This window comes from Psittacula echo (assembly GCF_963264785.1).
Source record: "Psittacula echo genome assembly, chromosome: 2".
Taxonomy (NCBI): Eukaryota; Metazoa; Chordata; class Aves; order Psittaciformes; family Psittacidae; genus Psittacula; species Psittacula echo.
The window spans coordinates 27,381,538-27,396,784 of NC_137737.1; the positions used below are offsets into that span (position 1 = coordinate 27,381,538).

The 15,247-nt window shown below is 42.1% G+C and overlaps 1 protein-coding gene across 1 annotated transcript in view; it reads right to left on the bottom strand.

Moving 5' to 3' along the window:
• Positions 1-15,052: 15,052 nt before the first annotated feature.
• The window catches only part of ITGB8 (integrin subunit beta 8), a gene marked incomplete at both ends in the record, with an annotated part of 51,611 nt that continues 51,416 nt past the window's right edge, over positions 15,053-15,247 (bottom strand). Inside the window, one exon of the mRNA XM_080611448.1 lies at positions 15,053-15,106. Within this exon, the coding sequence (XP_080467574.1) occupies positions 15,053-15,106 (54 nt within the window). The remainder of the gene's footprint in view (positions 15,107-15,247) is intronic.

A 15,247-nucleotide genomic window follows, 5' to 3' on the forward strand; every position in this document is an offset into this window, starting at 1 on the left:
CGAGTCATTACGTGTTGAAAAAGTAACAGTTGAATGTAACTTTCATGGCCACGAGTCCCCTAGAAGAATCATAGAATAGAATCATAAAATCGTAGAATCATAGAAGAAATGTACGGCAGGTCTCCTAACACTGCCTTTTCTTAGGACTGTGGCTATGGACTAAGAATTGGAACATGTTATAGAACTGAAGTGTTGGGCAATATATTTGGGTTAGTTAGTATTTTTTGTGGTGTGCTAATCTGTCATGTGGAAACTTAAATGCGTGATATCTTTGTTGGATATAACTGTGTTTCACAGTTTACACGTGAACAACCCATATGTCGTGGCTGGAGGTGCAAAGGGCTTTTCTGACACCAGTGACAAAATAGTGTGAAGGAAGCCAGTATGAGCTGGCTTAAGGTGGCTACCTTTCGGGGTTGCAACACTGAATTACCTCTAAACAAGAAGAAAGCAGTATTACTGACATAAGAGATCTACTACTAAAGTCCTGCCAAGCTTTGCCCTTCACTTTTACTACCCTGATGAAAAGTGAACAACGCAATCATCAGAACCAGCACTTATTGCAGGATTAAGTTGTAAAACAACAACAAAAAAAAAGTTAAAAGTGGTGGTGGGTTTTTTTTGTTTGTTGGTTTTGTTTGGTTTTGGTTTCCTGTTGCTTTTTTGTTGTTTTGTTGTTTTTTTCTAAGAAATCAAGGTGTGGACTATTGGTCACCTCTCTAAGTCTCTCCCTTGCAGAATTAGACAGGAGTCCTTGCAAAGAGACCAGGTTTTGTCAGATGTAGCTGTTGCAGTCATGCTTGAAAATGTGAGATAACAGAGGACAATAAGTTGATGACGTGTTTCTGTAAATACATGACCATAAAGTAACTGAAAGGAAGTATGGTTTCTTTTAACATTAAACATTACAAAGTTAATTACAGCTCCGTTTTTTTGTTAGTTCCAGTTCCTATAGGTAGCATATCTTGAATTTTAAGGGAGATTAAATGAGTATGCATTGGTTCAGCATTTATTTTGAAGAGTGTTTTATTAGAGCTATAGAAATGCATCCTCTACAAATCAAGCTAAAAATGCCTTTTATTGGAAAATATTCAGTTTGTGTCTTAATCTAGGACTTCTTCCTTTCTCCTTATTTGTTAAACAAGTTAAAAAAGAAATATCAAATCATCAGGGAAGGCACAGATACCAAAAATTAAGTTAGTATTATTTTTCTTTTGTTTCGTTCTTGACATTTTTATTACAAAAAGGGAAATTAACACCAGATTGAGGAGTCTTCACTTTTCTTTCTTTGAAATATTAACATTACTGCACTTTAAAACATTATTGACACTTTTAACTGTCAATAAGTCCATTTTTGATCAGAAAATAAAACATTAGCAAGAATATACGTATCTCTAGTGCCCTTTCCTTTTTTTTCCTGTAGTGTCAGAGTGCCTTCCTGAAATTATCGTGAGTGGCAGTACCTTTTGCTTTGTTTATAGAATCTCTCTTCTATATTTCTCTTTAATATTTAAAATAGCTTGGAGCCTGCAATTTGGTTCTGAGATGCAATAAAATATGTGACAGTGGGCTCAGCTTTCTCATAATCAGACTTTTTTCTGCTGAACTCTGTTTTTTTAAATAAACTATCAGTCAGCAGTTAAGGGCTTAAGTCTCTCCTTCAGTTATAGCCATCCCTGCAGTTGTTTTCACCTCAAAAATTTATGAAAAGAGTTTTCCCTTTAGCATCCCAGTTGAATAAGAAAAATGTTACTGCTGCATCCCAATAGTTCAGGCAATATTGTAGATGTCCAGAGGGGGAAAAACAAATAAATAAACGAAAAAGGAAAAAATATTTCTGTATGACTCTGAGCAGTATGCATACCCATTTTATGGTTTCCATTGTATCAGTTCAAGGTTTTTACATGGAAAATTCAGCTGTTTTATCACTGTCTGTATAGTGCTTGTTAGTAATGACTTGTAGCCATACAAGCCTGGGCTACAATCTCCTAATATCTTAATAGGGTTGTGCCTGCTTGATGCCTCAGTGAGAAACCTCCAAGGAAAGCAAGGGTTTGGGAGGTCCCTGTCCCTGGCCTAGCAGAAGGAACAGTGCTGAGGAGACATGAACCAAGCACTTGCCATCAGCACCAAGGTGACTTGCTCTTGCTCAGACTGTTAAAGCCACTGTGTCACTGATATTTCATCTTGTGGCATTACAATCTCTCCAGTTAAATTCCTACAGAAATCCATCCAGGAAAGTCGTTCCTTATAGAATGCTTTCCTCACGCACAGCAGTGCTGGCTGCTTTAGGCAGCTGTGGTGTTTCAAGATGAGAAGGGCTGAGCTCAGCCCATGGAGACAGTCACATCTCAGGACAAGCCTGACACAAGTTTTGCTGTCGTTACCTCACTGAAGACAGAATGGGGCTTAACAGTAAGTTACTAAGAGTAAATTTAAACTTAGAGTTTGTAAATGCACTTCAGGATCTTCTTGGCTGAAAATGCTGTGATTGTAAACAAGATATTGCTGTAGGGTAAGAGCAGTCCATGCTGTGTTACCTTCTGTGCTGCAAAGCAGAAGCACTTCCTTCTTGGGCATGAGGGAAGCAATGGGATGCTAGAAGATGAGATACAGAGTCTCTCCTCACTTCCCAGCACTTTCCAGTGCACCTTGTGAGGGGACACCTGAGTAAAGGGCGTGCATGTGTGTAATCTCATACCCTGCTCTTCCTAACTTCTGCTTCTGCTTCCAAAAGCAAATCAGACCTGATTTCACACCCACTGCAAACACCATAGCAGATGGACAAGGCCAGGACTTGCTCAGAATGGCTGTAAGGTTCAATTTTCAAGTTTTTATAGTCATATGTGAATAATTCAGCATAATCAGTTATGTATATCTAGAAAGAGGGCATAGATGCCAGCTGTGTTTATTTTAAAATATTTTATCTTGCCAGCTTTGTGGATGCAATCTATACCTGGCCTTGCACACTGCAGTTGGAACAGATCTTGTGCACATATGAGGCTTTCCTTGGGAAAGTCACAGGAGCTATCCTGCCCATGGAGCCAGCCCAGTGAGAGAACGCCTAAGCACATTTTGTCCTGTGTTGTTATTTCCTTATGCTTTGTGACAGTTTCCACTTCTGGCCAACGCTGACACTGTATAGAAAGTTTTCTACACTGGCACCCCATGCTTTGCTGACACATGGTGGATGTCAGTCTCTTGTGGTATTTCTCATACATGTGCAATGTATCCTTATAAATTCCCTATAAATTAATTATGCTTTGCAGTATTAATGAATTGCAGTGATGCTTTGCAACTCTGGGGATGTGGATGATGTTACCCTGGTGTGATGGACAAACTTAAGCTTAATGTGGGAAGGAGAAGATTGGAAGAAGGGACATTTTCCATAGAAAATGCAAGAATGGACTATATGATGAACATTGGCACTTCTCTGAAATATCATATACATTCCACAAGCTTTTTAAACCAAACTAATGAATGGGAAGAGAACAATTGCATAATAAAAATAAACATTCCTCCAGTGTACGGATGATAACTTGCTCATGCAAATGGTGGATGAGCCAACCAGGAGAGGAGCGCTGCTGGATCTCATCCTCACTAACAAGGAGGGTCTGGTCGAAGCAGTAAAGGTTGAGGGCTGCCTTGGTTGCAGCGACCACGAGATGGCGGAATTCAGGATCTTGTGTGGTAGGGCCAGTACAATAGCAAGTAGAATTGCAACCCTGGACTTTAGCAGGGCAAACTTTGGCCTTTTCAAGCAATTGCTAGGGGAAATCCCATGGGCAAGGCTGCTTGAAGGTAAAGGGGCCCATGACACTTGGTTGGCATTCAAGAACTGCTTATTCCGAGCTCAAAAGCACAGCATCCTGACATGTAGGAAGTCAAGGAAGAGGGCCAAGAGACCTGCGTGGCTAAATAAGGAACTGCTGGGTATGCTCAAGTGGAAGAAGAGAGTTTACAGGTCATGGAAGGAGGGGCTGGCCACTTGGGAGGAATATAAGGCTGCTGCTAGAGGATGTAGGAAGGCAGCTAGGATGGCTAAGGCCTCCTTAGAATTAAATCTGGCGAGAGGGGTCAAGGACAGCAGAAAGAGCTTTTTCAAATACATAGCTGATAAAACTAACACCAGAGACAAGGTAGGCCCACTGGTGAATGGGGTGGGTGCCCTGGTGACAGAAGATACCGAGATGGCAGAGGTATTGAATGCCTTCTTTGTCTCTGTCTACTCTGCTGGAGGCAGTTCTGAAGAGCCCTGTACTCCTGAGACCTCAGATGAAGCCAGGTCACTGGAGCAGTTTGCCTTAGTCGATGAGGAATGGGTTAGAGACCAGTTGAGTAATCTGGACATCCATAAATCCATGGGTCCAGATGGGATGCACCCGCGGGTGCTGAGGGAACTGGCGAAAGTCATTGCTAGACCACTCTCCATCATCTTTACCAAGTCTTGGGAAATGGGAGAGGTGCCTGAGGACTGGAGGAAAGCAAATGTCACTCCAGTCTTCAGAAAGGGCAAGAAGGAGGACCCGGGTAACTATAGACCGGTCAGCCTCACCTCCATCCCTGGGAAAGTGATGGAGCACCTTATCCTTCATGCCATCTTAAGGCATGTCAAGGATAAGAGGGTTATGAGGGGCAGTCAACATGGCTTTACCAAGGGGAAGTCATGCTTGACCAACCTCATAGCCTTTTATGAGGAAATAACACGGTGGATGGATGATGGCAGCGCAGTGGATGTGGTCTACCTTGACTTCAGCAAAGCATTTGACACAGTCTCCCACAGCATCCTCATAGCTAAATTGAGGAAGTGTGGCCTGGATGATCAGGTAGTGAGGTGGACCGCAAACTGGCTGAAGGAGAGAAGCCAGAGAGTTGTAGTCTATGGGGCGGAGTCTAGTTGGAGGCCTGTATCTAGTGGAGTGCCTCAAGGGTCAGTATTGGGACCAGTATTATTTAATATATTCATCAACGATTTAGATGAGGGAATTGAGTGTACTGTCAGCAAGTTTGCTGATGACACTAAGCTGGGAGGAGTGGCTGACACGCCAGAAGGCTGTGCTGCCATCCAGCGGGACCTGGACAGGCTGGAGAGTTGGGCAGGGAGTAGCTTGATGAAATATAACAAGGGAAAGTGTAGAGTCCTGCATCTGGGCAGAAACAACCCCAGGTTCCAGTATAGGTTGGGGAACGACCTGTTAGAGAGTAGTGTAGGGGAGAGGGACCTGGGGGTCCTAATGGACGGCAGGATGACCATGAGCCAACACTGTGCCCTTGTGGCCAAGAAGGCCAATGGCATCCTGGGGTGTATTAGAAGGGGGGTGGTCAGTAGGTCGAGAGAGGTCCTCCTTCCCCTCTACTCTGCCCTGGTGAGACGGCACCTGGAATATTGTGTCCAGTTCTGGGCCCCTCAGTTCAAGAAGGACAGGGACCTGCTGGAGAGAGTCCAGCGCAGGGCAACTAAGATGATTAAGGGAGTGGAGCATCTCCCTTATGAGGAAAGACTGAGGGAGCTGGGTCTCTATAGTTTGGAGAAGAGGAGACTGCGGGGGGACCTTATTAGTGTATATAAATATATAAAGGGGGAGTGTCACGAGGATGGAGCCAGGCTCTTCTCAGTGGCAAACAATGATAGGACAAGGGGTAATTGGTACAAACTGGAACACAAGAGGTTCCACTTAAACTTGAGAAGAAACTTCTTCTCAGTGAGGGTGACAGAACACTGGAACAGGCTGCCCAGGGAGGTTGTGGAGTCTCCTTCTCTGGAGACATTCAAAACCCGCCTGGACACATTCCTATGTAACCTTATCTAGGTGTTCCTGCTCTGGCAGGGGGATTGGACTAGATGATCTTTTGAGGTCCCTTCCAATCTCTAACATACTGTGATACTGTGATTTGGTCTAATATTGCTGCGTGACACTTTTGGCCTGAAGCAATCTTGTAAACTTGTATTTCAGATTACCCATGGTCTTGCTCAAGAAATCTAATTAGACTTCAAAGATGTTCCCACTAAATTGAACTCCATAACTGCAGCAACAGGAATAACATCAGAGCCTTTGGAAAGGAAAAATATGAATACTGCGAGAAAAAAAATGTAGGAAAAAGCTTTTAGGAAGCTGTTGACCATGGGTCAAACCATGCCCTCAGATATGTATATGCTGTTCCAATTGAAGCTAAGGGGAATTGTATATGCCTTAGAGCAGAATATGATCCTTTGCTTTAGATGACAAAATCTTCCATAGCCAGATGAGAAATTCACATTCGAAAATCAACATATGCTATGAATTTCACTGTATTGAATTTCCTTATATAGCTATTTCTGCAGTGAAGAAGATCTTTCTGCTTTGTAAAGGAGTTTGAAAATCACAACTTTTCTTCCCAGTGGAGTTTACTGTTCCTAGCAGTAGCACCACTTCCATACAGCAAGCCTTTTGAAGTAAGTGCAGTTAATACAGAAGGGAACAACAGTGTCTTCTGGGAAGTTAATCAGGAACCACATTTATTAAAGACTTTATTAAAGGCTGGAAGGGACCTTTCAAGGTTTCTAGGCCAACCTTCTGCTCAAAGGGGAGTCAACACTGCATCAGACTAGTTTGTTCAGGATTTTGCCCAGTTTGGCAGACAGACACCTGTAGGACAGACACCCCACAAGTTCTCTAAGCAACCTCTTCCAATGCTTAATTACCCTCAGAATGAATATTTTCCCTTGTATCCAATCTCCTGTTCCAGCTTATGTCTGTTATCTGACCATGGACCTTGGTGAAGAGGCTGACTCCATCTTTTTGATAACCTCCCCACAGGTGCTGGCAGGCTGCTCTTTAGCCCCCTGAAGCCATCTCTTCCCAGGTTGAACAAGCTTAGCCCTCTTCTCACAAAAGTGCTGCAAATCCAACATTCTCAGGGGCCCTCCACTGGACTTGCTTGAGGTTCTCAATGTCTTTCTTGTACTGAGGTCCCAAAAGTGGATGTAACATCTAAATGTGATCTAATGAGTGCTAAGTAAAGGTGGACAATCACTTCCATCATTTTACCCGCTATGCACCTATTAATACAGCCCAGGATGCTGCTGGCTGGCTTTGGTGACAGGGTTCCCTGCTGTCGCCCGTTCAGCTTGTGTCCACCAAGGGTCCCTTTACAGGAGAGCTGCTACCCAACCTGGCAGTCCCTAGCCTGGATCAGAGCAAAGGGTTAGTCTGCCCCAGGTGCAGGACTTGGCATTTGCTCTGGCTGAATTTCATGAGACTCCTGTTGGCCCATTTCTCTAGCATGTCAAGACATCTACCTTAATCCAAATACTCATCCCATGTGGAAAAACCTTAGAGATTCATACTGTGAAAAATATCTTAATAGATTTCCACTGTGCTGACTCTTACTTTCAGAGTTATCCCAGTAGTCTTTTCTTGTTTTTTAACTTTCCACTTCTTGGTATTCAACAAATGTAGGAGTTCATTTGGGCCTGTGCTGTGTCAAAGTTGGAGGAATCTCTGCCAAAATTTTTAAGTTCAGAACTTCAAACTTTGAACAAAGCCTAGGAGTGAAATGCTGAAATCCCACCCCCTAAAGAACATTTTTAAGGTTGTAGTCACTATACTAGAGGACATTTATAATTGATCCTTGTTTTAACTGTTTTCAGATGTACCCTTGTTTATGTCTCATTTTATCTTAGAAACAATCTTTAGAAACAATCTCATTGCCATAGTTATATTTAATTAACAATTCAGTTTATAATAAAGGGAGCCTCATGTGTCAAATGATCTGAAGATGCCATTTACAGCAGGGCAGTTTAAGGCCCATATATAAAAACTTTGTCTTCTATGTGACTCAGGCAAAATCCCTCAACTCTGGCCCCCAAACCTTGAAGCTTCCTCAGATTTCTAGGCCCTTTCTCTAAGATTTACTGAGTTTGAGTCTAAGTTACCCAACCACAGGTTAAGGTTGGGTTTTTTTGTTTCTCTCTTACCCTCAGAAATACTTCAGCAGAAATTCTAAAGATAGGAAAGGGATAGATCCCAAAGGATGCAGAATCAGTGCACTGTAAACCAGGCTTAAGACACTGAAAGAGCTGTGCTATGAACCATGGCAAATGGACATGGAAATTTATCCAGGAGGTAGCAGATTCTCTGGGTAATTGTGATGTGATAGGTACCTTTCCCATTGTTGTGAGCTGGCTAGTAGGTAGAAAAGTTAAAAAGAAGTAATAGGCTGAGCTAGTGGCTAAAGAACTTAGTTCTGTCACAGGAAAGTTAGAAGTACTGCAGTCCTTTCAGTTGTAAATCTTATAATCTCCTTAAATAAAAATTGTTTCCACATCCCTTTTGAAACTCTGCAGGTTATAGGACCAATACAATTATCTCATTTAAGAAATGTTCCCTTTCTGAAGAACCCTCTGTAAAGAGCCAAGGTGATAATTAGCTGAGTAAGTAGCCAACCAAGGGCATTCCAGGACAGCAACCCACTCTGGAAAGAGTTTGGAGAGAGGTGAGTGGGAGCCAGCCAGCCACAGGTATAAAGCTAGAGGCAAGGTCAGGCTGCTTTACATGCCTTACTCTGTTAAGGCCAGGTCTAGCATGAAGTGAGTAGGAATTTAGAAGTAAGTGGCTGGACAAGATTTCTGCTCTGCTAGGGAGACGGGAGCAGAAGAGGTTGGTGTCTCCCTATTTTTTTGTGCTGTAGGAGGCTAGTGGAAGAAGGGGCAGCTGGGAAAAGAGGCTGTTAGGAATTGCTCTTGCACCCATTCATAAAGGTGGAAGGAAAGAAGAACACTGGAAGCACTTTTTCCGCAAAGAGAGAGGGAAACTCGTATGAGTGCTTCTCCTTTGGGGATGACAGCATATGTGTGTATGGATATCAGGGTATGATAGCTGACCCAGAGGACAGTTGGGTAATGGAGATATTCACTGAAGACATACTGCAGCTGCTGAACAGTTTAGTCCTCAAAAAAGCAATTTGCTACTGCTGAGACCTAGGCTAACAGAGGGGAAGGAAACATGACTGCAGTAACAGGTTTCTCTTAGATGGTTTATATATATGTGCCCTCTCTTAATGAAAGTGCTCTTCTGGAATTAGGATGTCCAGCAGGAAGGAAAAGAGGAGCTCTCATCCAGCAAACAGGTGTTCAGACATATAGACAGACATACTATTTGCTTACTTAGTGCAAAGCTGGTAAAGCTCAGAGGCAGTGGGTTGCAGCAAGTAGCATTTAGGTGAGCATCAACCACATAAAGAAAAAGGAAGGTAGGAACTTCTGGAAAAAATTACTCTGAAAAAAAACTGGAAATCAGGACATTGTTGGGAACTTTCTCTGAAACATTCACTGTACCCTGTGCAGGGCTTGAAAGATAAGTAGAAAGGCAGAGGTAATGCTAGGAGGGTGGTATCTGAAGGAGATTTCTGCCTCACTAGGAATGGAGCTACTTGCAGACTAAGTAAAAGCTATGAAGAAGATAACTTCTGCTTGAACCAAAGGGGAACCAAATTGCTAGAGCTTGGATTCAAGAGAGCTGTGAGTGATCAGCTTTCCTTCATTCAACAGTTTCAGAGCTAAACATGGTAGGACAGTAATTCAGTGTGAGACCTCTGTTAAGGAGAAAGATATGAAAATTCTGTATCAAATCAAGTTATACGAATGTTAGGAAGTATTATAAAAGGAGTAGGAAAAGACTCACATCAGTATGTCCCTATGCGAATAGGTGGTTCATCTATATTCTGAATCTTAAAAATAGCTCTACTTTCTTATCCTTAAGGAAGGAAAGAAGGCAGGAGAGGATCAGAAAAGGGCAGAAAAGATGATCAAAGACAGAGAAAGTCTTCAGTATAAAGAATGACTGGCTATGCTAGACTCTGCACTCTGGGAAAGGTGACCTAGGGAGATGTGACAATTTCTACAGAAGAGAGTGGCTGGGGCTCAGAGTCCGCTCTGAATGCAGGGCCACTGAGCAAAGTGCTGTGTTAAGAACAAAAGGAAACAGTTCTTCATGCAGCATTTCCAAACTCAGTGAAGTTTTTCTTCTTTTAAGTAAGTTCAATGGCACTTACCTGAAAGTGAGAATTACTGATTAAACAAACTAATCAGATGTAGGAAATTCCCTCCACTGAAAAATGATTGGAGGCTGAGGGAATCTCAGAGAAGTAGTATACACTTAGAGTGTGCTTATGCTTCCCATGGCACCTCGTCTCCACTGTAGTAGAGAGCTACACACAGCTAGATGGACTCTAGGTCTGAAAAAATCTGGCTATTCTCATGGAAGACTGGTATGAAAAGGCAATACTCCTGTCAGAACATTGAGAGCACTTGTCAGTTCCACATCCCTAAGGGAGGGAAGGCTCAGTGCCACCTTGTGGATACTGTAAATAAAATCCTATTTTATCATCCTGTAGAAAGGTGTCCTCGGGGAAATGAAGTATCTGAAAAAAAATCATTCCAAGGGACATCTCAAAAAGATTCTTAAATAAGTCTCTCATGCAATCAATAGCCCTTAGAATTAACAAGATTTCAGGTTTGCAATGCTGGTGACTTCAGGAGTAGCTGTGCATAAATTGACTATAAATCTTACATCCAATAAAACTTCAATTACCCAAGTTTGTAATCAGAGCAAAATTATACTACTGTTTTCTTCACCAAAGCTTGCCCAAGAATAACAATTCCCTTATCTTACTGGTTCAAAGGACATTGCAGACTCAACTTTGTTGGCAATGTGGAAAATGTAGGAATGATTCGTGTCAACAATCAGGAACTCCTTGTGACCATTGTACTTTGTGTGAGATATATAGAAATGATCCTGATGTTTGTTTATGTCACTACAATGATGAAAGGGAAGAAGAAACAAAGGAATAATCCATTTACTGAACTGCTTAAGTGCTAGCATGGTTGGGCAACCAAGAGACACATCCTGTTACAGGATGTTGTGAAACTTAAGTACTGAGCAAATAGGCATACAAGGTGTGGAACAAATAAAGCTAAGACTGTGGTTAAGCTTGTAACAAACGTCTCCTTGTTAATACATTACCAAGAAGGTTGGCAACCACCTCTAAGGAGTTTCTTCACCAAAAGGAAGACCCCAGCAACCAAGGAAGAACAATAGAGAGAAGCCACGTCGACATAAAAGAGAAGACAGGATTGGCTGAGATCCAGGACCACAAAGTATAAGAGACTGAACCCCAAAGACCCCGGTGTGCGTTGTTGGCGGAGCGGAGACTCCCCGGCGCACCCAGAGCTGCTTGCTTATTGCCTCTTGATATTAATCAATTGTAATAAAAAGATTAAAACCAATTATGACTAAATTGGGATATATATAACAGCAAGCACCTTCACTGGCCTAGGGAAGCATGAGGAACTAGGCACTGGCAAAGTAAGGAGTAAAATTTGGCAAGATAAAAGCAACTGAATTCCATAGGAACTTGGTAATCAAATGTATCATAAAGCTTAAATGATAGCAATTAACCTCATAACACACTTTCCTTCAAGACATTTCAAGTGATGTTGGCAATCATTGGTTAAATTTTCCTTCCTCCTCCCTTCCCACCCCCCAAATAACTGAGTGCATTAACACACTTGAGAAAAATCCGGACAAGCAAAATTCCTGGGTAGCACAGGAATTTACAGTCAATTATGCACTGCACTATTTTCAGGTAGTTCAAATCCAAACAGGTTTTGGATGAATGAAAAGGGGAGAAATGGAAAATGTAAGAATACTCCACAATGGCTGCTAGCATAAATTCTTTGTGGTCCAAAGGGGAGCATCAGCTAAGACAACAAATAAAAAGCTTCTAAAGTTTTGACTGCATGATCAGGTTCTGCAAGATTTTGTTTTTTTTTTCAAAGAAGGAATATAACACATTATATTAATATTCTTAATCCGTTATTTATCTGATCTCAAAGGGCATCTTATGAACTTAATATTCAAAGATGCTCAGCATGTTTTCTCCTAACATAGCCTTCAGCTGAACTGCAAGGGCCCAGCAATTTCACAGAATTGAACGTTGGACAAAAGCAAAGGCTTCTTTTTTTTTTCTTCATTTATTTATTTATTCCTTCCCCCCACTTTTTTTTCTCTTCTTTTTCTTTTTTTTTTTTTTTTTTTCCCTTCTCCTCCGGAAATTAATTTACTCAGATTTCATTTGAGGCAGCATGAAATGTCTCACTCTGTCATATGACGATAAATAGTTCTTCTGGGAATGCCACTTTTATTGCTTTGCAAAATGATCTGTCTGACGCATTGTCTTTTTTTTCTTTTGACCTAAGGACTCTTTCCTTTTTAAAAAGCAAGACTTCACTTACAAAAGCATGAAGAATAAATTGGCTAACAAATTATTTACTATTTTTGACACAGAATCACAGAATCATAGAATAGTTTGGGTTGTAAAGTACCTTAAGATCACCCAGTTCCAACCTCCCTGCCATGGCCAGGGATGCCTTACACATGTCACCACAGGCTCTGTTCAACCTGGCCTTGAACACCACCAGGGATGGAGCATTCACAACTCCCTTGGGCAGCCCATTCCAGTGCCTCACCACTCTCACAGTAAAGAAGTACCCTCCTTGTATCTAATCTAAACTTCCCCTGTTTAAGTTTGAACCTGTTACCCCTAACGAAGTGTCCCTCCCCAGCATCCTTGTAGGCCCCCCTTTAGATACTGGAAGGCTGCTATGAGGTCTCCACGCAGCCTTCTCTTCTCCAGGCTGAACAGCCCCAACTTTCTCAGCCTTTCTTCATACAGGAGGTGCTCCACTCCCCTGATCATCCTCGTGGCCCTCCTCTGGACTTGTTCCAACAGTTCCATGTCCTTTTTATGTTGAGGACACCAGAACTGCACACTATGCTCTAAGTGAGGTCTCACGAGAGCAGAGTAGAGGGGCAGGATCACCTCCTTCGGCCTGCTCCTTTTTTTGATTAGAACCTATTTGTGAACAAAGAACCCCTGTGTAAGGTGATGTGCCTGTCTTCCATTAGGGAACACTTCAAGTCGTGGTTTCAATGTGATAGCAGCCTAGCCATTGTCAGAAAACAGGATATGTATATAAATTTTTAAAGGAAAATCCTCTTATGCTTGAGAAATTAGGGGAGGTATCCCACTTTAAATATATACAAAAAGTATTGTAAGACTCTATCTGTATATATAGTACATATATTTTTAAAATTTGTTCTGACAGGCTATTTAGCAGTCAGAGATGGACTTCTTAATGCTTAGGAAAGGTTGATTTGGATGGAACATGCAGACACACACACGTAAATGTATACATAAAGAAATATTTACAAACGATAAAAATTGCCACCAGAATGGTGGTACTGGATGGGAAATGTGGGGAATGAAGGTGATAAGATTTGCATGAAAAAGAGTTTGGGAATGAGCTCTGAGGCCTTGGTGCTTGACAAGCCCTGGGGTAATGAGTTGGGGCATTGAAGGACAGGGAAGGTCGAAGAGCAAGCCTTGGGAGGATGGGCCAGGATGCAGTTGTGGCAGGAATCTCAGTTGGAGGCCAGAGGATGTGGGGGTTGTGAGAGGGTCTGCAACATTGTGATTGGTCTATTTACCTGGAGAGTTTCACAGCGGCCAATGAGATTGAATGTTGTATGTATGTGCAGGTTGGGAAAGTACCGAACAAGGGGATAAAAAGGGCTTGGAGATAGTAAATGAGGATTTGAGTCTGCATCAACTTGAGTCTGTGTCGTGAAATGCCACAGGGAAATGTGTCTCTGGGGTTTGTATGTTGCATACAGCTTGCAGAAGCTGTGAGGTTATCAGATTCAAAGCTTATAGCAGGAGCATCCCAGTGGGTATGTTGAGGACTGACTAGTTCACCAAGAAATAGCCCTGACTTCTTAACTTTGGAAAGGAGCAGAGGAGTGTGACTGCATCTGACCAGTCTCAGAGATGCTCTGTTTAGCTCTGTACTACAGACTTGTTCTTGTCTGCCCCAAAATAAAAAAGCTCTTCTCATCAGCTGTTTCCAGATGAAGCCCTCTGATTCAGTGCCTGCAATTTTCAAGAAAGGCACAGTGAAGATAATTTTCTTTGATAGCTCAATTTAGATATGGAGAGATGCACCAGAAACTGAGAAATATGGGAAGTATTTATTTTAGCTCTTTTTTTTTTGCTTTTTCACAGAGGCCTGGGTACAGCTGCAGAATGATTCAAGGACAGAAGCCAACCTTAAACACTTCTGAAGAGAAGGGTAATCTAGAGAGCACTACATTTAAGCTGTAGAAATCTTTGAAATTCCTGCTTTGTCCAGAGCAGAGTAAAGCGAAAGTGTGCCTAAAAATTCTGTGGAGAACACATCCACTGACATGTGTCCTGTCAGCAGTTCAGCCACAAATCTTACAGCCCCGGTGATGCTTTCAGAATGGATGTGTTAAGGCTATGGTCAAAGGCCACAGAGTCGGAAGGGGGTTTGTGGGAAAGGCTGCTCCTGTGAGCAATTTTGAGAGCAGAGGAACCCTACTCAGGAACAGGTCCTGAGCTCTCCAGATTGCTGAGGCATAAACAACAGGCTTAGGGCCCTGGGAGGGGGACTTGGCAACCTGGAAAGCTGAAAGAAATACATCACATGCACTGATTTCAATAAGCATATGTGATGTAACTTGGCAATATTATACTTTTGTGGTTAATCATTTAGTTTTATCAGCTTGCATACACATCATATTTATTAAACAGTAACTGTCCTTCATGAATCATGCAGTTCAAGGCCAAGAAAATAATCAGAGGCCATATTATGCTCTGGGCTGAGTAGATGATAGAAGGGTTTGGAAAAAGGAAGACACTGCTTTCTGCCACACACCACAGTTTTCCTGGGATAAGGTGCCAGGAAATGGTGATGTTTGGGCCTCTTTAGTTCTAATAAATCAGACTGGCAGCCTACTTCTAGGCAATATGAATTCTGTACAGTCCAACCCAACTTGGATCAGTCTAAGGCTCCCAAGGAAAAAATGAGCAGCCAGAAGCCGCTACACCACACTGAGAATACCTGTGCTCTAAATACAGCTTCAGATCATTTAGTTTTCTGTAAAACTAGATTTTTTATTTAATTCATACAACAGATTTAAGCCATTTAGTTTTAAACCAAGGGTAGCAGGAATGCATTTCCAAGGTTCTTCTCTTTATTGTAGACCTGAAAGCAGAAGAAAGCACTCACTTTTCAGATTAACCCCTTACTAGTTGAAATCAGTCTGTTAACAAAGTTTTTGTTGCCTTTTAGTGATCACCAGCCATATTCAGATCTTCATTTAAGCCACCTGTCCCTGATGCCACC